The sequence below is a fragment of the Protopterus annectens genome, chromosome 12.part0 (assembly GCF_019279795.1).
Source record: "Protopterus annectens isolate FY-2018-M chromosome 12.part0, PAN1.0, whole genome shotgun sequence".
Classification (NCBI taxonomy): domain Eukaryota; kingdom Metazoa; phylum Chordata; order Ceratodontiformes; family Protopteridae; genus Protopterus; species Protopterus annectens.
The window spans coordinates 21,184,278-21,208,914 of record NC_056746.1 but is presented as its reverse complement, the minus strand read 5'-3'; the positions used below and the strand labels follow the sequence as shown (position 1 = coordinate 21,208,914).

At 40.2% G+C, this 24,637-nt stretch overlaps 1 protein-coding gene across 1 annotated transcript in view; it reads left to right on the top strand.

The window, feature by feature from the left end:
• LOC122816337 (periplakin-like) overlaps nucleotides 1-24,637 on the top strand; it is a 416,450-nt gene that overhangs the window by 101,275 nt on the left and 290,538 nt on the right. Inside the window, exon 4 of the mRNA XM_044089064.1 lies at nucleotides 3,848-3,889. Within this exon, the coding sequence (XP_043944999.1) occupies nucleotides 3,848-3,889 (42 nt within the window). The remainder of the gene's footprint in view (nucleotides 1-3,847; nucleotides 3,890-24,637) is intronic.

Here is a 24,637-nt window from a genome sequence, read left to right as displayed (position 1 = left end):
GCAGGGGGCTATACTCAGAGATCCACCCAAATTGCAGACCTCTTCACTCTATCACAGAGAGTGAGTCTAGCTATGTGGTGAATGAACCACATTTCACCTGCCGGTAATCTCAGTTTCATCCTCTTGGGCACTACCCAAAGCCCACAGCTGTAGATGAAGTTGGGGATACCAACTGAATGATCCAGTGACTCACTTCTTGTTTCCCCATCACAGGCAAGTATAGTGATAATATACGCCTACTATTGCACCCATCCAGTGTCAGTCCCTGGATCCCCTAAATCTTCACTCATAAACAAGACCCCAAGATACTTAAACTCCGCCATCTCAAGTAGCTGCCATTTTGTTCACCTGCAGACAGCAATCTACTATTTTCTTGGAGAGAATTGCAACTGTTGTTTTTCATCCCTGGTGCTTCACACTCAGCAACAACATGTACCAGTGCACCCTGGAGATCATGCTGATGTGCCAGGGCACCCTGGAGATCATGCTGACAAGTGCCAGTGCACCCTGGATATCATTCTGACATGTGCCAGTGCACCCTGGAGATCATGCTGACATGTGCCAGTGCACCCTGGAGATCATGCTGACGTGTGCCAGTGCACCCTGGAGATCATGCTGACATGTGCCAGTGCACCCTGGAGATCATGCTGACATGTGCCAGTGCACTCTGGAGATCATGCTGACATGTGCCAGTGCACCCTGGAGATCATGCTGATATGTGCCAATGCACCCTGGAGATCATGCTGACATTTGCCAGTGCACCCTGGAGATCATGCTGACATGCGCCAGTGAACCCTGGAGATTATGCTGACATGTGCCAGTGCACCCTGGAGATCATGCTGACATGTGGCTGTGCACCCTGGAGATCATGCTGACATGTGCCAGTGCACCCTGGAGATTATGCTGACATGTGGCTATGCACCCTGGAGATCATGCTGACATGTACCAGTGCACCCTGGAGATCATGCTGATATGTGCCAGTGTACCCTGGAGATCATGCTGACATGTAGCTGTGCACCCTGGAGATCATGCTGACATGTGCCAGTGCACCCTGGAGACTATGCTGACATGTGCCAGTGCACCCTGGAGATCATGCTGACATGCCAGTGCACCCTGGAGATCATGCTGACTTTTTACTACTGCATTTTGTCAAGTATGATTGAACTATTTTTCTACATTTCTAGCATTTGTTTGCTTAGCTGATGTTATGTGTGATTTTTTTTTGTGGTTGTAGTTGCTTACTTTATTTGCTGTGTAGATGGTGGTACTGGTTTTTGCTGTGGTGCTGGTTGTTGTTAAGTGTGACTGTGTGCTGAAACTTTTTTATCTTTTTTAATAGTGTTTTAGATTTATAGATTCGAGTTGTATGACTTTAAAGCTTTATTTAAGTGGTAGATTTTATGTGTTGATAATGTGTAATTTAGTCCTGACATTTGTAAAGGCTTAGCAAGATATGGATGCCTTACATTGGAAGGTTTGTGCATCACATTAAGCCTTTCCAATTCTTTGACTGCACTACTATAGAGGTTTTCTCCTCGCAGGGCCTTGGCAAGGCAAGTGGTCCCATGGGCAAAGCTGTATACTAATGTGGTTGTCCAACGGCACAAAAGTTTCTAATACTAATTAGCCATGTGCTCGCCACCAGAAATGTTTGCAGGTCCCAAATTACTTAGCCAAATGAAAATGTTATGCTAGGAAAAAAGTGAATGACATCAGTCATGCAGGCACACCTATGGGAGTATGCCTAGAAAAGAAAACTCCAGTGAAGCCATGGGGTTAGCTGTGTATCAAGCTGTATATGTGTGGTGATGTGTATGCATATCGGCAGGGGGCATAAATGAGGCTGAATGAATGTGTATGTGTTTGGGGAGCTAACTAAGAGAGTTAGGTAGGGGATCACAATTATATCTGTCTGCCTGTGTGTGTGAAGAGGATGTCTTTGCTACCATGATACATTCATTTCTAGAGAAAGTACTAACATTGCCACATTTGATGGTGTAGTGTTTGATTCAGAGACATGGTAGTGAGCTGCTAATAACATTTCTTATTGCAGTTTTATATTGTTTCTGAATCAGAATTTCTGCCAGTTACACTAATTGTCCAAACTCCATCATGTAATTAACGTTGGCAGAAAAACATTCTCTGAATCCCATGATAGCTTTTTGTAATTGTTTAAAATGTTGCTGTTTTTGTCCCTGTTGAAGGAATGGTGTGCACTTTTATGTTATATTAGTTTCTGGGTTTTGTTTTGTTGCTTGTGGAGTTATGTGTTTGTGTTCTACTTCATTTGACTTTTTTTTTGCATTTTTACAGTTTGTTTTATATTTTGTATGGGAGTTTTTCCCATTATATTCTATGTGGAATAGATCCTGCTGGGGTTGTTTACTTTTGTTAAGATAAAGATTTTGCACCTGTCTCTCTCTCTCTGTATATATGCATGTATGTATGTATGTATATATATATATATATATATATATATATATATATATATATATATATATATGGTTCCACTTCATATGATCGAAAGCTCATAACATATAAATTCAAAACAGAGAGACCAAATGATCAAAAATCCAAAACATCTAAAACTCATAACATCGAATCTCAAAACATTGAAAACTACAAAGCAACCATAAATAACATCCCACACACTGTTTACTACGTTTATGCAGGGGGGCAAGCCCCCCCCACACACCCCCGTGAATTAAATATACCAACTCCGGTCGCACTACGAGTGGGGTTAGAAAATTAACTTTTCCCCAATGTAGCGCTATCGATTAATTTACAGGGGATGCGAGGGCGGAGACCACCACATGGGGGGGGCGCAGGGGGGCTTGCCCCCCTGCATAAACGTAGTAAAACCTCTGTGGGATGTTATTTATAGTTGCTTTGTAGTTTTCAATGTTTTGAAATTCGATGTTTTGGGTTTTAGATGTTGTGGTTTAGATGTTATGAATTTAAATGTTATGGGTTTTCGATGTTTTCAAGTGGAACCATATATATATATATATATATATATATATATATAAATATATATATATATATATATATATATATATATATATACACACACACACACACACACACACACACACACACACACACACACACACACACACACATATGGTTTACTATCAAATTGCCGAGGGTGATTTTGGCGACCACAGGTAGTCGAATGTCATATGGCTGAATTGTGTTGCTCATCCTTACCTTGTGCGAGGTTTGTTTCAGTGAATACTCAGTGCATTTGCAAACATGAGTTCGGTCATTGACCTAGAGATCGCAGTACAGTGGGGATCGGGAATTCTAACTTTTTCCCCACTGTAGTGCGATCTCGGAGTTAGAATATATATTATGCAGGGGGTGTGGGTGGTGCGGCCCCCACAGAGGTGCAGGGGGGCTTGCCCCCCTGCAAAATCTTCAAGTTATGTATGGTGCAGTGTAGGGCTGCATGTTATTCACGTTGAATGATGTTGAATTCACATATTGATATGCGTATTCCACATTACAGACATCAGTATAGTCAGTTTTCAGTTTTATGAATCGTTATAAGCACATTTCAGCCAAATGCGTTTCGGAGTTATGATAGTAAACCCATATATATATATATATATATATATATATATATATATATATATATATATATATATATATATTATACAGTTATTTGATTGCTTTTGTTGACTTGACTAAATAAACATTGCATACACATAATATACAGATAACATGTATATGCCTTTATGTTTGTAGCATTATTCTATGGATTCATTTAATTTGCTCTGTAAAATATTTCATTGCATGTTCATGTGTAAATGTTTAACAACCTGTATTTTACATCTGGTTTCAGGATTTTGTGCCTAGTTTACAAGTGAACTACAGCAAGCTGATAGTAAGTATTTATTTAACAGTAGTATTTTTTTAAAACTTAAAGTGAAACTTCCACATCAGTTTGTTTGCATACGTGGTACACTGCCTTCAAGAAAAAAAAGATACAAAAATCTGCAGCAATGTCACTTTCTAACTTATTTTGAGAGTATTGCATGTGTGTATGCTGACAGAAGTTGGATAGCACAATTACTGGTATTGCCAAAGTGGACTATATGTATTGTTTAAAATCATGTACTATTAGGGAAATAATAGCATCATCAGGCAAATAAATAAATATCCAGACCACCTCCCCCAAAATGAACTGGTCCATATAACTGGAACTGTTTCTGAGTACGTAGCTGACCAAAATGGTTTGCAGGTTCATAGAACTGCCCTTTGGGATCATTTTAAGCCTACCCAATTGCCCCATATGAGAATGAAACTCTAGACCTAGCATTTGTAAGGTAAACACCTTAACCATTATGCCAACCTCCCACTCAACAGATGGTTCACAATTCACAGGCTCACAGACAAGTACTAGACTAGCTGCCCATGTGAGCCATTTTAAGTATATCCGATTTCATTTTCAAAGGTGAGAATCAAAGCCTTTGCCTTGTGACTGTGAGGTAAAAACTTAAACCATTATACCACCTCCTGAACAAAAGGTTCATAGGTTAGTACTAAGCTAACTACTCTTGTGGGCCATTTCAAGCCCAGCCAATTACCCCGTGTGAGAATCAAACCCTGCACCTTGAGTCTGTAAGATAAATACCATAGCAATTATACCAATCCCACCAAATATCTAAAAGTAATTGCCTCTTTACCTACTTTCATACCACAACTCAAAATACATCTCCATCAAAAATCCGAGAACAAGTGCTTTTCCACTGAGCATGTCACCAAACTCCTCCCTCACCTACATCACTTCTCCTTCCACCCTCTGTTCTCACCTGCTGCTTACCTCCCATATTTACTTCTAAAATGAATCCAAATTTGTTCTTCTCCTCTGCTTATAATATTTGCTCATTGTTGCAGTTGTCTGATGTGCTCTGTACCATCAGTGATTACTCTGTGTTTGTGAATTAGTTCTGTTTAATTTATTTTTATGTGTTCATTTATGTATGTATGTATGTATGTATTCATTTATTTATTGTGAATTTCTTCACCTGTGCTGTGCCTGCGAATGTTCTGTTGTGATCATTGTACTGCCCAGGTAGACAAACTAAATAAATGGATAAAATAGAACTGCCAATGTCAGATCAATATCAAGGAGCTAGTAAAGTTAGTAGTTTAATGGTTTGTCAATCTCTGAGAACATTTTTAATTGAATCTAAGACTCAGCCATCAACTAGAGAAAAAGTGTACCATGCATGGGGATTCCATAAGTTGTATTATTTTATTTTGAGAATGAAGTGCTTCTGTTGCTGAAGAAAAAAAAAAACGTAATACTGCATCTATTCCCTAACATAGCCGTTATTGTAAACCTAACCTGCAAACACTCATATTTTCACTCAACAACATTCAACAGTGTTGAACAAACTGACATTCGACGGACTCGCTCACACACTCCCAAACATTTACCTTACACTAACCCTTAGCAGCAAACACTTGCACGCATACAGGCACACACATACACACACACACACACACACACACACACACACACACACACACACACACACACACACACACACACAACACCACCAAAAGTATCTACTTATATAGCTCCTACTCTAATATTAATCAACAAACACTCACACACACACACACACACACACACACACACACACACACACACACACACACACACACACAACACCACCAAAAGTATCTACTTACATAGCTCCTACTCTAATATTAATCAACAAACACTCACACACACACACACACACACACACACACACACACACACACACACACACACCACCACCACCAAAAGTATCTACTTACATAGCTCCTACTCTAATATTAATCAACAAACACTCACACATGCACAAACACATATGCACACCCACACAAATCTATACACTTAATTGCTCTTATTCTAACCCTAAACCATAAACACTCACACAAATTCCTACCTCAATGCACTTTATATGTAGTTTGAACTTCTTGCTTCTGATAAATATGTCACTTGACAAACAAAGTATATATATATATATATATATATATATATATCTTTAGATGTATATAGGTAGATAAATAATAACTCCATGATCACACAAAGTAAGAAATTCCCCAAAACAAAGAAAGCACTGCCAAAATGGTTTCTAAGTATGTATGGCAGAGATTTCTTGGTTTTGGGAATATACTTTACTTTGTGTGACCATATAGTTATTATATATAAGCTCGGGGGGGGGGGGGTGCTATTTAACGGTTCATTAGAAAAAGTAAAAGGCCTTAGGTTATACATTTATTTTATTTATTTATTTATTTTATTTTTTTTTACATTTGTTAACTGGGAAAGTCCGACTGGACACAAGTCCTTTTTCCACGGAGGCCCGGGGAGAAAAGCTGTAGTTACAGCACATGCGACTAATTCATTAAATGATAAGAATTACATACACTTACATAAGAATAGGAATAACAAAATTAAGTTAAGATTCTTCAGTGAGCTGTACATCAGTAGAGATATATTTACATAAGAATAAAGCATAAATGATTAAGCTAGAGTTATTGAGTGAGCTGTGCATCAGTAGAAATATCCAGAATGATATGATATTATAGAGTATACATAATTATAGGGTCTATATTAGAACACCGAACATTCAAAATTTTGAGTGTTCTAATATCGACCCGTTTTCAGCGAATGCTGAAAATATCAAAGAAACGGAAAACCAAATTTTTTCCTTGGGAAAGAATTTGGTTGTCCATTTCTGTTGCTTCGGTATTTTCAGTGCTGTGGTGGAAAGTTACGGGTCGGGTTTAGGTAAGTGTGCGATTGTGTGGACGTGAGGGTTAGGGCAGGGGTGAGGTGACTGTGCGATAGTGACGGACCTTAGGGTTAGAGTTTGGGTTAAGGCAAATGGATAGTTAGTGGTGTATGTATAGTTCAGTGTAGGGTAGGTGTAAGAGTTTAGGTGTACGTGTGTGGATTGCTGTTTGTTTGCTGTGCTTGTGTTGTGTGTATGTGTTTTGGAACAGCAAATTTTTTCCCTAGTAAAAAATTTGCTGTTCTGTATGTTCAATGTTTTAAATTTTCGATTTATAGGGTTCGATATTAGAACACTCGAAATTTTAAAAGTTCGGTGTTCTAATATAGACCCATAATTATCATCATTTGGAGGAGGGAGATGAGAGTTGGAAGAGTGGTGAAGCTAGAGAAGTGAGACTAAAAAGAATAAGAGAAATCTAATGAATGAAAATGAGGGAGGAGAATTGACTAAGAGAGTTATCTAGGGGTGAGCCAGAGTAGAATTAGCCTGGGGTGTCACAATGGCAAACCTGGTTAGTTTGTACGTGTGTTTTTAGAGATTTCTTGAACTGAGGTAAGGATGTTGCGGCTGTTATGTTAATGGGCAGAGAGTTCCATTTTGTAGCGATATAGTTAGAATAGAGGGAGGCCCCTGCAGAGTTATTGGACTTAGTGATCTTAAGAAGTGGTTTGTTGTTGGTGCGTAGAACTCTAGTATTGGTATGATAGTGTATTAGGTTTTGTAATGCAAGTTTTTTTTTTGGGGTGGTACAGTATCTTATAGGTTAGTATGAGTTGGTTATAGAGAAGGAGATTGGGGAGTTCAAGCCAGTTTAGTTGTTTCAGGGCTTTGCAATGGTGAGTTTTGTAGGGGCTGTTGTTTGCGAATTGTGCAATTTTGTTAAAACAGGTATCAAGTTTGGATATTTCTGACTTTTTGAGGTTGGTGAGTACGGCAGATGCATATAAAAGTATGGAGGTGAGATGGGTTTGTGCTATTTTTGCTCTGATACTATTTGTGAGGAATGTTTTGTTTCTATAAAGTCCCCCTAATTTTGTACAAAAAATATACAGAAAAATTTCTACTGTATTCAAATCTTCTAATTCATGTTTCACTAGCAATGCAGGTTTCTTCCTTGAACTTGACTTCCAGCTTTGAATGTTTATTTAGCTTCCAGATGAGCTATGAAGTCCTGCCTCCCCCTGGCTGGTCTCCTGGTAACTGTGAACCTGTTTGAGATTGCTGTTTTCTTTGTTGTGTCAATCACAATGACTTTCTTAGTAAGGGAGGTTTGTGACTGGATTGGTGTTCCAAAAATGAATATAAGTGTGATAAGTAATCCAGCTAGTAGTGAAACAAGCCTCCCCCCCCTTCATTTCAAGAGTGCTTAGGTGTGCTTCCCCTTTTGGGTACTCATTCACAACTGTCATATGTTTCTTCTCTTCATACTGCTTGATTTCATCCTCATACTTTTTTCTTCTGAAAAACTATTACGATATTCATCCGAGTAACTAAGAATAAGAAGGACTGAGCAGCTGCATGATTGTTGTCAATAAGTTATCGCATCATTTCACAACCTGGTTTATCTGTTTTACCAGATATGAGAATAAATCAAGACGAAACAAGCTTTTTCAGATGGCTGTTGGTGGATCAGCTTACTGTGACAGAGATAAAGAATAGTCAACTAAATTTTAAGGAGAGACATTGCTAAGCCCTGACACATCTGTCAGCAATAGCAGATTATAATAGGGGTGATTTATGTGACCACCTGGCCCCCACAGCTCTATGGGGATCCATGCCCTTCCGATCAGTTTATATTTTTTTCCAGATTACCTAGGAATTAAAACAATAAGTGATAAGATCACTGAAAAAACAATCAGTAAAAACAAAATGAAAACTCCAGCAAAGCTAGAACTTCCACTGATTGACCTCCCAAACCTCTTGTATCAGAGGCGTATGGGATGTATGCAAATGACCCCTATGAACATCAGGTGTTTCAGTTAATTGGCGATTCTGAATGCCCATGACTTGTTTCATCATTTTAATGGACACTTTCAGGCCAATAAAGCCAAACCCCACTAGCTGTGGATATGCATATTTCGACCTTGTTATGACCTCATCAGCACAGCACAAGCAGAGTGTTTAACTAAGCAGAAGAAACACAGGGGTGTTATACCCAGCTAATGTCCATTATCATTAGGGTCACTGCAAAAATATCCCAAACAACAAATTGAAACAATGAGTGAGAAGGTCACTGAAAAAACAATCAGTAAAAACAAAATGAAAACTCCAGCAAAGCTAGAACTGCACTGAGTGACCTCCCACACCTCTTGTATCAGGCACATGGGATATAGGCAAACGATCCTTATGAACATCAGGTGTTTCAGCTAATTGGTGATTCTGAATGCCCATGACTTGTTTCGTCATTTTAATGGACAATTTCAGGCCAATAAAGCCAAACCCCACTAGCTGTGGATATGCATATTTCAGCCTTGTTATGACCTCATCAGCACAGCATAAGCCTGACTATAAAGTCACCTAATGTCTAAAGCGTTGGGTACGTTGTCTTGCCTTAGGAGTTATTGTTGGGTGGTACACTGGTTTTGTGAGCTATGTGTCCCTTTGGTTGTGACTGGTATTTGTTTGTGTTTCAGCTTTGGAGGTTCTTGTTGCTTGGCATTTTAATGTTAAGGGCCTCCGCATATGTGGGTTTAGTGTTGCTATGTTTGGGTGTTGATGGTGTGGGTTTTGAAGGGCTATGTGTTGCTTGAGGTGTAGTGCAGGTGTTAAATCTTCTCCTCTTGACTGTCTAGCACAATCTTGGCTGGAGAGAGCTTTGCTTCCAGTTTGGCTATGTAAGTGCATCTCTCACAGGTTGTAGTGCTGGGTGGTAGGAGGAGAGGGTTGTCTGTGTACATGAGGCAGTTGCTGCATTGCCCAGTATGCCCAGATTCACCAGGTGAATAGGAAAAATCACTGGAAGCTGACCCTTGGACATGCCTGTTTAGGTGCTTTTTTGATAAAGTACAAGAGCTGTTTTCCCTTACCTTTGCAAGGTACTTTGCAATTGTAGGCTGTTTAGTGCCTACGATTAATTTCTCCTTATTAACAAGGAGAGTTGAGTGCTTGTATCAGTTTAAGGCTTCCTAGTGCTTTCCAGCAGGTTCTAGAGCAAGTGCTAGTCACAGGGATTCAGATTTTAGTGCTACTACTGAGAAACCAGCTAGCTCTAAGGGAATATTTGAAGCAAGTGCCACACACCAGACTATCTCTAATAGATAGGTTAGGTGATATGTCCTGTGTTGTAGCAGGAGCATTTGGCTTGGATGAAGAAATGCTTTTTGAGTTGCATTATGAAATTGGAATAAATGTTGATTTCCTTAATGTCAACAAGGAGAGCTTGACAAAGACAGTTACCTGGGAGAAGAAAGCCTGCAGTGCTGTGGCATTTGGTTCTAGGGGTAATGAGACTTAGTGTGGCTTGTGAGTAGCATCTCAGGTTGTATGAGGAGTTTTGTTTGTGAGATCTAGCTGTAAGGGGAGTAAATGTGTGGAGATGTAGTAATTTGCAGAGTTAGGATCCAAAAGGTAGGTTACATCTTTGTTTTATGTGTAGCCATTTGGATTTTTCTAGGGTAAATACAATGATGCTCACTGGGAGGTGAGTTTGTAACAAATCAGTTAATACCGTTAGAGAAAGTCTGGTGTGTGGCAGTGTTTTTCTTGGAGACAGATGCAAAACTTTGGAGCCCATAATTCAAGTTGGAGTGTTTGAGAACCCCCTTGCCAATGACTGCCCTGGCTAGTTAGGATAGAAAAGGGGAGATCTATTTAACCCAGAAGAGGAGGGAATTTATTTTGGCTTTCACTTTGTCTGTGTTGTAATGGAAGTTTAGTGACTGATCATGCCATAGTCCAAGATATTTTATGGTGGAGGTTATCTCTGTCACATGGTTGTGTAGATCAAAGATAGTTAAAGAGTCAGGTGCTTGTTGAATTTTCTGTGGAGTTCCAAAAAGCATAGTTTTGGTCTTGGTGGGGTTGAGAAGTAGTTTATGGTTTATGAGCCATCGGTGGAACTCATGTACATCTGACTGGAATTTCCATTGAATGCTGATGTGAGAGTGACCTGATCGGTAAATGACCATGTTATGGGCATATAGTATAAGTGGGAGATGGAGGAGGTCACAAGGAAGTTTGTTAATGAATATGGAGAAGAGGAGGAGGCAAAAATGGATCCATGTGGCACACCTTTGGTAACAGGTGCAGATTCTGATTGGGAGGGTCCTATTTTAATTGTCTATCAGTGAGGAAGTTTTTAAATCAGAGAGTGGCATCTGGACTAATACCAATTTCAGTAAGTTTGTTTTGGAGAAGATAGTGATCACTGAGGTAGAATTCCTTTGTCAGGTCTATAAATAAGGGAGTTGTAAGGAGGCCACTATCAGAGTTTAACAGGATGTCATCAGTTAGGGACCAAAGTTCTGTCATAGTACTTTGTCCAGGCCAGAATCCATATTGTTTGGAGGAGAGCAGGTGGTACTGCTGGATATAGAGGGAGAGTTGAGTGGAGACTATCTTTGAAAAGAATTCCGAATTTACTCAGACATTCTGCAAGAAGGCTTCCCCCAAACAAATAACTGGTGGCAGAGCCATGGACTAAAACTAAAAGCCAGAAAGTGCATTATTGTATCCTTTAGGAAACCCGTTGCCCTGGGAAATTATCACATTGACAATGCACTTTTAAGAGTTGACCCTGTCATTTGAGATTTGGGAACTTATGTGGACAGTAATGTAACATTTGACAAAAAGTTGTCCACAATGGCAAGATTCTGTATTGTGCAGTTTATAAGCAAAGTGATAGCCTCCAGGTCCAGATTTGTCATTGTTCCCCTTTACTCTACTCGCCTCTCATCAGGCCAGTCACTGAGTACAATGCCATCTCTGACATTTATCTAATCAGGCATATGCAGCAACTTGAATGAACAGAGAGGCTCCTCACAAAGAGTATACATGGCCTAAAACATAAGTCCTACATGGACCAGCTCAAAGCTCTGTCAATGTATTTGGTAACCTACATGCTATTGACAGAGGACCTGTGTCTGGCTTATAAGGCATCTTCTGACCCAATACTGATGGACCTACTGCATATCTACAAGTCAGTCATCATCAGAAATACTCATTCCAGGGACCTGAACTTTTTCTGTAACTTAAACAGAACAGTTTGGAGAAAAAGGTACATCTATTAGAGGCTATCACTACTCTGAAACAGGTAGTCCTCCATATAAAGCAAAGTTCATCCTTGTCCCTCTTCAAGCATAGACTGGATCTCTGATGGGAATGAGAAAATGTACCCCAGGACTCACCTTGTACTACTTATGAACTGAGGCAACACCTAAAGCCTTTTCCTACAATATGACACCTACAAATACTCAATGGTGTTCCCTGGAAGTAATCACTATCTCACCTAGAGCTGATTATTGTCCCACATGTACTTCATAAGTGCATTGGTAGGTGCTAGACTATTGGCCCTAGAGCCTATATAAGCCTAGCCAAAAAGGTACCCTGGCTTTCGCCACCCAAAACAAATATTTTCCTGTGCCCCTGTCAAGCAGAGCCACAGAAGTGATCCTTGGGGTGAATTTCCTATCTCCCATCCAATCATCAAGATTTTTCTTGAAGAGTGCTAATGAGGAGCTTTGTTTATAGATAGGTGGTTTGTTCCAGAGTATGGGAAGTCTCTGGGACAGGAATCTATCCCTACAGCATGTTCTGTTTATTGTTGTGACAAGGTTTAGGTCCCTAGAGCGTGTAGCTCAGAGGGATTGGGATTTCTTTAAGTGGAGCATGTCCAACAGCTCTGGGTTTGACATAGCTTTGTATGTTAGGCAAAGATCGCCTCTGAGTAGGCGATATGCGACGGAGTAAAGCTGGAGTTTTTTAGATAGTCTGCGTAGGGCATCTGTTTGAGGCCGGTAATCCTCTTTGTGAGGTATTTCTGTGGCCTTTCCAGTTGTTGTAGATTTCTTGTGAGATATATACCAAAAGGGGCACTGTATTTTATAATGGGTCTAATGAGTGATGAGTAGAGAGTAACAATGACCTTTTTTTTCCTGGATGAGAAACCTTTTGTGATGAGGTGTGCCACAAAGAAGGATTTCCTGACTACTGTGGCGATGTGATTATCAAAGGAGAGACTACTCTCCACCTGTGTCCCAAGGCCTCATCACACTTTTGGTGTTAAGTAGACTACCGCCTATGTGGTAGTTTATGGGTACAGAGTTTTTACCAAAAGGGATGACAATGCACTGTTTGGCATTGAGCTTGAGGCCATGGCTTTGACACCAGGCATATGTCTCAGTGAGGCCTTTTCGTAGGATGTCCACATTGTTAGGAGTTTCGATTATGGCTCCTAATTTGCAGTCATCTGCGAACTTCATTAGCCAAAGACCTTCTGTGTTAGCCTGTACTTCAGAGAAGTAGATACCAAACAGGAAAAGACCCAGGACTGAAGCCTGTGGTACTCCATTTGTCACTGGTCTGAAGTCAGATTTGGAGTCTGCTACTTTCACAGTGTGGGTTCTGTCAGTGAGCTAGTTGGCAACCCATCTTTTGACATAGGGATTTATACCTAGTTTAGTGAGTTTATCTATAATTCCAGAGTGGTGGATGGTGTCGAAAGCCTTGGTGAGATCTAGATAGGCTGTGTGAACCACCTTACCCTCATCTACGGCTTTGGTGACCGCTTCAAAGAAGTCTATCAGGTTTAGGAGACATGATCTGCCTTTTACAAACCTGAACTGGGTGGGGCCCAGAGTTTGGAGATTACCAATGTCATTGTTTATAAATTCCATGATGATATGTTCCATAGCCTTGCAGACCACAGTCATCAGGCTAATGGGGCGGTAGTTCCCAGGGTTCATGGTGGCTCCCCCTTTGTGGAGTGGGATGACTGTTGCTGTGCACCATTCAGTGGGCACAAAGTAAGGCTATGATTGAACATGGTAATTAGGTGGGGTGCCAGTTTGTTCTGTAGTTCATGTAGAACGCGGCCTGGGATGTTGTCAGGTCTCATGGATACAGCATGTTCTTGGCTTTGGAGAGTGTGGTTTTTACCTGTGCGGCCATGATTACAGGAAGTTTGCAGTCTTCCGGTATAGAGATGGGCCCTTTAGGGGGTGAGAGGGGGGTAAAGTTAGCACTGAAACTGTCTGCCAGGATGTTAGCAATATCAGTTGGTTCTGTACATTTAGTGCCATTGTGCTGTAACTCAGAGCAGATCTGAGTGTTGCCATTGAGATTCTTGACATAGCTATAGAATGCTTTGTGGTTGTCTTTAGAATCAGTGGCAATTTTGTTTTCATAACTAGCTGTGGAGGACTTTATGAGGGATCTCAGCTTCTTACTGAGGCTGACCAGGGAGTTCTTCCAATCATGGGATTTTACTCTTTTTTGCAACAGTTTCTTTCTTCTGTTGTAGAATTTGTTTATGGCAGGGGACCACCAGATTGGCTTCCTTTTTTTGAAGGATAGCATCTTGGTTCTGTTAGGGATTGCATGATCCATGCACTCATGTAAGTGCTTATAAAGTGCATTTGCGTAGGATTCAGCAGTTGTACCTCTATTGTCCGTCTGCATGGGTGTTGTGAAGTTTGCCACTTCTATCTTAAGAAGCGTGAAGTTGGCCTTGGAGAATTTTTTTACGGTGGTTTCCATAATGGGGGGTGGGGGCAGGATGTGGATGTCTAGGGTGATTAGCTTGTGGTCGGATCTGACCAACGAGGAACTGACCTCTGGTGTGGAACACCGGTTGCCCATGTTGGTAATGACCAGGTTTATAAATATAGTCCATGGAATCAGGTATGGATAATTTTAATTAATGGGATAATCAGCTAAGATTAAAATGACCTGAAGGGCAGTTAGCGTAGCATTCACCTATGAATCTACGACCTTTGGGTTTCCTCAGTGTTGGCTATGCAGCATGCACCTTTCTGTGCCAACAGTTGAAAATAGAAAATCAGCAAAATCAAATGACATAATTACTGAATATGAAAATGTTTTGGTGTTACACCCCATCTGCATAGTTAGGTGAGCACAGTCTATTAGTTTACTTCATGACATTTTTGTGTGTTTTAACTGTTATTGATACTAATTTCAGGATATATTAGTGTCCTACATTCAGTGGTGTGTTTAGAAACAAGACAGGCAGCATCTGCTGCATGTGGACACTAAATAATGACAGAAATTTGAGTTTAAGTATGTCAGAAAATGCATGCAAGTGCAAAGGCTTCATATCCATCAGAAAATGGAAACTAATGAAAACTTTATAAGTATTAAGGGCCCTATTAGACATTCATTATTTTTTCTTTGTCCTTGAGCTTTGTGCTAAGACATTGAGATTGACTGACAATAACTGGCTTAGCTTCTGGTGTCATTCTAAGGAGGTACAACATTTGTCAGCATGGGAGGATATGGCCAGCAGACCACATTGCTTTAACAAGTATGTTCTGCACCTGTCCCCACTAAGCTTTCAAATATTGGCTAAAACATTGTCTTCCCCTTATTGCCTTTTTTAGGCCATCCCAAACTGGCAAACTTTCCAATATAACAAAATAAACCCAAGGGAATCTAAAGTTATTACTGTTCAATGCCAGGAGTCTAAACAAGAAACTCCAATCCATGCAAGCTCTTCTCACCTAGGAGAATTCGGACATCTGTGCAGTTACTGAGACATGGTTTAAAGCTGTGGACAGCACATCAGCAGCACAGAGCTACAATGCCTTCCAAATATTTAGATCAGCTACTGTACAGGAAGGATTAAAGGTGGAGGTGCCTCAATCTACATCAAAAGCAAACATACTTCAAGGTTGGCCCAACACAATGACATGCTTTAACTTCTCCTTGTTTGTACTACCATAGGCAGAGTCCACCTTCATATCATTACAGGTCACCCTCTATGACCCACAAAACGGATAGCTCCTAAATAGAGCTGCTGAAGACACTCACCATTCAACCCAATACCATATTAATGACTGACTTTAACTACCTCTCTGTAAACTGGATATCCTACATCACCCCCAGATGTGCAGGCCCAGACACTCCTTGATTTTGTTAATACAAAAACCCTGGACCAGATAGTCCATACTCCCAGGAGGGATTCACAAATATGGGGGAATACTGCCCCACAGTATAGTGTCCACTCTGGTAAGGACAGACCATAAAGCTGTTTCCTTCAAAATAAAAATCAATTCTGTGATCCCAACAAACCCAGTAACATTTAGGTACTATTCCAAGACAAACTTCCAGTTATTAAGAGATAACCCTTTCAAAATGTCAAGCCTCTCCAAATCTTGGGAACACAGCAGTATGCAGAATTGTTCATGGAAACTCTGTACAGTCATTTTAATAGATAAATAGATAAAGCTATGCCTACCAGAAATAAGCCCTAAACAAAATCAAAAAGCAAACCACCCTAGTGGAGTCCTACCATAAACAGCTTGTACAACAAAAGGAAAAAAAATCATAACTAAAATAGTAAATGCAGCTCACAGCAGTGTAAAAACTTATTTATCAAGCTAAACAAACTGCTAAGAAGTAAAATTAAGTCTACCAGGCTTCTAGTTATGGCAGTAAAGAGATAGCAGATGGTACTCCCTGCTCTGCTCAGGGTAAACTCTTATACTAAGCAAAGGGCCAATAACCTTCTTCTACTGATTTAGTTAATAGCATTGATGATGTCCAGAAAACTCAGCAGAGAAAGTCATCAGAAATCTTCAACTGACACTACTAAGTCAAGCAATGTGTGAAAAAAGAAGTGCCACATGGAGGAACAGCAAGAATCTACAGTAGAAAGGGCCCCTCCATCTGAAGAGGACTATTCCTTTAGAGACTATAAAGTAGGTCATATTTATGCTGAGATTGTTAAGATCAGCAGTTCACTTACTGACTATAACTGCTACCAACAAAAAATAAAGATGGAGGAGACCTTGATAGCACATTCAGGGACCCTAATTGTGCATCTCCACATCTCTCCAAAGGTCGGATGAGGTGATGAAAGACAAAAATGAAGAAATCCACTTTGATTAGTGAATAGCTGCTGCAAAAGATTGTGGGCTTGGAAGATAGGTTGAGGTGGGGGCAATATTAGGTTCTCTGCCATCTCAGAGCAAGTGGAAGGAAAACGTGTGAATTTTATGCAGAAATGCCTGCCAGAATGGGTAGATAAAAAGCTGGAAAGCATAAGGATAGAGTGACCACATGGGTGAATTACCTATCGGGAGTGATCAAGAAACAACTGTAACCGATCTTGGTAAAGTTTTCATTATATTTGCAGAAGGAGGAAATATTAACAATATTATGGAAAAAGGGGACAGTGTAGAAGGTGAGAGAAGCCAGGGGGGGGGTGTATGCTGACAATGTTCATTTGCAGTACACCCATTCGAAATGCAATTGAAATGCAATTTATTACGTTGTGCAAGGAGATGCACCTGTTTTATTCAGTGGCTTTCAGAATTTTTTTTATCCTGAAGGATCACACATATATTTGTATGCAGGCCAGGCACTGGAGGACTTAAATAAAAGAAAAAAAAGAAGTTGGGAGATGATGGGGACATGGCCAAGGATGATCTATGTGCAAACGTCCATTTAAGACCAGGCAACAGCAGGCAGTTGAATGTTTCCTTTTAAAGCATTTTCCAAAGTTTCAAAAGAAATTACAGCACAAAACCAAGCAGCTGAAGGAGTTTACAAAAAAAAAAAAAAAAAAAAAAATAGCTGAGGCAAACGTCCAGCCACAGATGCCAAGTATAGAGGAGGACTCTGAATGAAAAGTGTATGCAGTGTGTGTCGCATGTCTCATGTATTCAAATGAGACACTGAGGCACGAGATGGATTCAAGTCATTTATTGTACATAAACACATCAGGAGCTGTTACTGGAACATATACTTCAAACATCAAAATATCTTTACTGACTTACTCATTACTTCAGACATACTCGCATGTGCATCTCCATTCAAGCTTGTACTCACATTGAATAACTGTACAAAATGGCACTGATCTCGCACATGCTCAGTAACTTATATGCACATGCTTTCTGACTACAGTGGCTGACTAGGTTCAATACAGACACTGATCTACATCCTCCCTCTTTAATTTTGTTCGACATTGCAAATAGGAGAATAAAGAAATTTTTAGAGCTAGACATTATATAAACATTTCAACAAACAAAACTGAGTTCAAGTCCAAGTTGCTATGTATTTTGGATTCGGTCTGGAAATTCTACCCAGTCTGGTAACATAGAAATTCTGACGGGGTTTAGCAACAGGGACAGTCTCCGAGGATTCTTTCAAAACTGGAACATCAGGGATCGCTTCAAAATTGTTTGAAGGAAGTACACTGTCCTTTTGGATTCGAACAGGTGTAGAGTCACCCTGGGAATTAGAGTCATCAGCAAAGCCAATCTGCTGCATCACTGGTTCAGAGATAGGTAACACATCTTTGATTCTGTCTGAAATCCATTCCTTCTGATTGTATGATGTAAGATCTCAGTTCCTCACAAATGTTCTTCACACGATTCCTACTCAGTCTAAAGGATTTACTGGTCTTATCTTAGTACAACTTTTGTGACTGACATTTTCTCAAAAGTTGAGCCTTGACCACTCTGTTGTTCTTTAGGTTTCTTACTAACAATTGTTTACTGATCAGTAGAGTTGTTTTAGTCTGTCTGGACATTAATCTCTGAGCAGGAGAATCAAGCAAATTATCTCAAAGAATGTTTCTGAGATTGAGTAAGTTAAGAAAAACATCGATACCATATCTCTTGGATTTCTCCAACAAAAGTTTTGCACTCTGAACTGCATGTTCAGCTACCCCATTGGATTGTGGATACACAGGACTACTGGTAATATGAACAAAGTCCCAAGACTCAGCAACTTTATTGAACTGCTGACTAGTAAACTGTGCAACATTGTCAGACATGACTTTGTGCGGACTACCATGGACAGAAAAGTGTCTCTTCAATTTTGTAATGACTGTGCTGGATGTCAAGTTAGGAAGAAGGTCAATTTCAAACCAATTTGATTAAGAGTCTACTAACATCAAGTAATGTTGACCATTCCATTAAAAAAAAAAAATACCATCGACCATGGTAATTCATGAATCTGGTGTAGCTGAAGTGGTTCTTTTTGTTGATGCGGTTTGGTGCCGTTGCAAATTGAACATGCTAGAGTTTCTTTCTCTATATCTTTAGACATAGAAGGCCAAAATACAATACTTCTTACCTTTCTTATTGTTGAATCAGTACCTGGTGACAATGATGCAAGATTTTGATATATTCCTTTTGTAAGGCTTTAGGAATTACTATTTTTGTACCTTTCATGATGATTCCATCTGCCATAATGATGAGCTCGGGTCTATATAATTTAAGCAAATACCTACTTTGCCAAATCGCTATTTGTCGAACCCACATTGTTGAAACATCTATTCATTAAACAGCCATATCACTGAACATTTTCACAGGGAAAAGCAACGGTTGGCCATCATTGGGAATTTGCCCTTTTTTCCACTGTACTGCAATCTCAGAGTCGGTATATTTAGTTAGGGGGGTGTGGGGAAGCCAAGCCCCCATTTGGGTGGGTTTTAAATTTTTAGAATTTAGTGATGTGCACTAGGTTGGTCTTTAACTGATAATGTTTTTCAGCTTCTAGAGAACTGGGTCTGAAGCTGTGTAATTTCTTAGTTCGTCAAGATGTGATTACGAAACATTTCTGATTTCCATGACTTCAAAGTCTGCTGTTTGATTTTCACGCTGCTCTGTTGTTTGTCTGGGTATACATGACAAAGCATTAGCAAAGTACAAGTATTTGCCTTTCTATAGGTTCATAGATTCATAGGTGTTTACTGGGCTAACAAACACAATAGCCTTTTTAAGCCTAGCCATGCATCCCAAATCTCTGACAAGTTCTGATACCCTTGATAAGTGTAAGCAGGAGTTTGGGAGATGAAACATTTACAAGTGGAGGCCAGGGAGATGAACCATTTACAGGTTGCCTGTGTCCATTAGAGGCATAGGTGCCAAACCAGGAATGAAGTTCCTGTTCCCCATCCAATTATCCAAGTTGCACTTGAATTGGGTTAGGGAGGAACTCTGCTCCACATGGATGTGGAGCCTGATCCATAGACACCCCGTCCTATTTATATAACAGGCAAGGTTTAAGTCTTTTGAATAGATAATTCTGATGCTGTTTGTTTTGTGGATATGCAGGAGATCCATCAGAGTGGGGTCTGACAATGCCCTGTATGCCAGGCATAGATCTCTCCTCAAAAGCCTGTAGGAAACAGAATACAGGGACAGGACCTTGAGGTGGTCTACATAGGACATTTTACATACATCCTATATTCCTTTAGTGAGGAACCTCTGTGGACATTCCAATTGTTGGATATGCCTAGTTAGGTACATACCAAAGGGGGCATTGTAGTCAATGATAGGTCTGATGAATGCGGAATACAGTGGGACAATGACTTCCTTGGACTTAGATGCCATACCTTTGTTTATAAGTTGCACAACATATGATTTCCTCACTACTGTAGACACATGATGGTCAAAGGCTAGATTACTGTCTATATGTGTCCCTAAGTCCCTGACTGCTGGGCCAGTTCTAAGTGATGTGCTGTCAATATGATAGTTACCAGGAGTGAATGACTTCCCAAAGAATACTGTTATGCATTTCTTGGCATTTAGTTTTAGTCCACGGCTCTGACAGCAGTTGTTTGTCTGTGTCAACCCCAGCTGGAGAACATTTGTGTCAGTGTGGGATTCAATGACAGCTCCTAATTTGCAATCACCTGTAAATTTAGTCAACCAGAGACCACTGACATTGGCCTTGACTTCAGAGAAGTAAATGCCAAAAAGGAGCAGTCCAAGGACTGATCACTGAGGGACCCCACTTGTGATTCGCCTCTTTGTAGAGGTGGACTCCCCAATTTTAACTTCCTGGGTCCTGTCTGTGAGCCATTTGTCTATCTTCCAGGTGACATATGAGTTTGTACCTAGCATCTTGAGTTTATCAACAATGCCAGAGTAGGGTATCGTGTCAAATACCTTGGGCCAGGTCAAGGTAGGCAGTGTGAACCATTTTTTCCTCATCCATTGCTTTGGTTACTTTTCTCAAAGAAGTCCACCAGGTTGAGTAGGCATGATCACTGTTGACGAAACCAAACTGGGTTGGGTCCAGTGCCTGGAGGTTTACTATATCTCTATTGATCATTTCCATGATAATTCTTTCCATGGCTTTACATGTAAGACTTGTAAGACTTAAGGGTCTGTAGATGGTCCAACCTTGTGCAGAGGGATGACTGTTGCTGTTCTCTATTCATGAGGCACGAAGCCTGTTTGGAGGCTACAGTTAAATAGTAATTCCAAAGGCCCTGATAGGTCACATTTTATGGCATTTAGAAGGCATCCTGGGATATTGTCTGGGCCCATTGATGCAGTGTTCTTGGTATTAAAGAGAGCATTAAGGACCTGTTCCCTAGTGATAGTAGGGGGAGTTATATTTGATGGTATTTCCTGAGGGAATGGTGAGGGGGAGAGATGGAGATGAATTTATCAGCCAGGAGGTTTGCTATATCTTCTGGCTCAGTATAGGTGGCTCCATTTACAATGAGCTCTGCACACAACTGTGTATTGTCTTTGCGGTTGCGGACATAGCTAAAGAATGCTTTGTGGTTGTCCTTGGCCTGGGAGGCCAAACATACCTCAAATTTGGTTTTGGTAGACTTTATTTGTCCTCTTGAGTTGTTTGTTTAATTTGATGAGAAAGCATTTTTCCTGATGGGTGCTGCATCTCCTAATTTTTGCCATGATTTTCTTCCTCCTGTTATACAACCTAATGATTTTGTGATTCCACCAGGGTGGCTTGTTTTTTTAGTTAGTTCTGTACTTCTTCCTGGTGGGTACAGCTGCCTTGGTGGAGCTATTAACATGCTTGTACAGGGTTTCTGTAAACAGTTCTGCATAGGCAGCAGTGTTCTCAGGGTTTATGGGGGCTTGATATTTTACCTGGTTATCACTTAATAGCAGGAGGTCAGCCTTAGAGTAGTTCCTAAATATTCCGGGTTTAGCTGGGGGGGTTCTAGGTTTTATTTTTACTTCAAAGGAGGCCATTTTGTGGTCTGACCTTACCAGGGAAGACATTACAGTAGGGAGTGTGCAGCACTCTCCCATATTAGTGAGGACCGGATCCAGTATGGTTGCACCCCTGGTTGCTGCATTGACTATTTGGTCCAGGGAGTTTGTGTTTACAAAATCCAGGAATCTCTGTGCATGTACGTTTTATGGTGTATAGGATTCCCAGTTAATAGTGGGGTAATTAAAGTCACCCATGAATATGGTATTGGGTTGGATGGTTAGTGTTTCTAATAAGTATAAATACATGTTATGGGTTTCCTGGGTCATAGAGGGGGCCTATAGCTTGCAAAGAAGTGGCATTGGATTTTGCCTATGGTGATTTAAACAAGAAGCAGCTCAAGTGCATTGTTCTGTATGACTAGCCTTGAAGTATATTTATTTTTTATGTAAATTGAGACACCTGCCTGTAAAGTAGCTGGTCTAAATGTGTGGAAGGCATCATAACCTTGCACTGTTGGTGTGCTCTCCACAGCTTTAAACCATATCTCAGTGACTGCACAGATGTCAGCATTCTCTACAGTAAAGAGAGCTTCTAGGGAGTGGAATTTTTTGTTTAGACTCCCAGCATTGAGCAGTAATACCTTTATATTTTCTTGGTTTTGATTTTCTATGTCAGAAGTACTTTCAGTTTGGCATTGCCTAAATAAGGCACTATAGGGGAAGACAATGTTTTAGCTAATATTCAAAAGCCTAGAGGAGAGAGGTGCAGACCATCCCTGGCAAAGCAGCATGGTCTATGGACCATCTCTTTCCATAATGATAAATATTGCACCCCCTCACAATGACACCAGAAACTAAGTCAATTATTAAAGTCAATCATCTTTTGTTTGTGTTGTGGCATCATCCTTGGAGAAGGTAAAATGCTGCTCAGTGCTAGGCTTATACCAGCCTGAGACACATATTTTGAGACCTCCATGATGTCTGTCTTCATATAACTTATGGAGATACATCTCAGGTCATTTATTCCCACATGGACTATGACTGAGTCATATTGGTACTTGTAGTCCAATGACCTGAGTGCATGCTTAATGTGGCAGATCCTAGCCCCTGATAAGCAACTGACAATGACTTTCTCCTTACTCAGCATGATGAGAGGCACATGAGTGTGTCTGATGATGGAGTCTCCAATGAATGTTGGATTGTGTGGTGGCTGGCCTTATGGGTTTAGAGGTAGAGGGTCCATGAGATGTAGCACTATGTGTTGATGTGGGTGTTGTTTTGAAAGAGTGCATTGGGGCTACTAAGGGTATTTGTTATGTGTCAACAATATTGAAATTGTAACAACCAAAAGGAGTACGGCTGGTATAAAAGAAACAATAAACAACACAAAACCAGTCACCAAGTGCAGCGGACCACAGCTGTGTTCAAGATGTAAACCAAGAAACTGCCACGACACGTTTCCTGTGAGCAATAAACTGGGAACGAAACCTCCAGTTAAAATCAAATTTTAATGTAGAAAACTGCCACAACACATTTTCACTATTAATACATTAACGTTGCTAAATATCACCACACATTTTTGTAAGAGTAGTACTCAAACTTCTTCAGATGAAAAAATCTTCTTTGTACTTTTGCAATTTTAACATCATGCATTACAATCGAGCTAGGGCCATATGTACTGGCTTTTTCAAAATTGTCATTAGTGGTTGGTGATCACTCTCTATTTTGATAGGTCTGCCATAAATAAAATAATTGAACTTCAAACATGAGAACACTACTGCCAAAAGTTATTTTCTATTTGTGCATAATGCATCTCTGTTCGAGTTAAAGTTCATGATGCATAAGCAACTGGTACACCTTCTTGAAGACATGGTGCGCCAAGGCCGTACCTTGAAGCATCACAAGTAAGAGTTACAGGTTTGGTGAACGTCATAATATCTCAGTGTGGGTGGACTGGCAATTTTCTTCTTCAGAAAATCAAATGCTGTTTGGTGTTGTTCCAACCAGGACCAGTTTACATTTTTGGGTGTCAACTCACGTAATGGTGCAGAAAGCTCACTCAAGTCTGAAATGACCTTTCCTAAATAGTTGACCATACTTAGAAAACGTTGTAAAGATGTGACATTCTCTGGAACTGGAATTTCAACAATTGCTGTTTGCTTAGACAGATCTGGTTGTAAGCCAGAACTGGTAAACAAATGGCCCACATAAGTAACTTATTTCAACTTGAATTTATATTTCTGAGGATTCAGTTTGAGATTTACTTCCCCTGCATGGCCTAGAACATTTCTAAGATTTCTATCATGTTCGTCTTCAACATTGCCTCCAACAATAATGTCATCTACTATAACAGCACATGGATAACCAGAAAATATTTGTTCCATGATACATTGGAACACTTCACTGGCAGAACTGATTCCAAATGGCATTCTTAAAAATCTGTAGCTACCAAAGGGTGTACTGAATGTGATTAACAATGACGATTTGCATCTAAGAGTGAAAAAACAGTGGAATTTGGCATGACAGTGGCTACCTCTTGTACTGTACACATCTGATGATGAGGACGCTTAACTTCTTTGTTCAAGTCTCTTGGATCAATACATATTCGAATATCATTGGAACATTTCTTATGAGCGACGGCCATGGAGGATACCCATTCAGTTGGTTCTTCTACTTGAGTAAGGGCACCTAAATTCACCATTTTGTCTACTTCTGCTTTTACTTTAC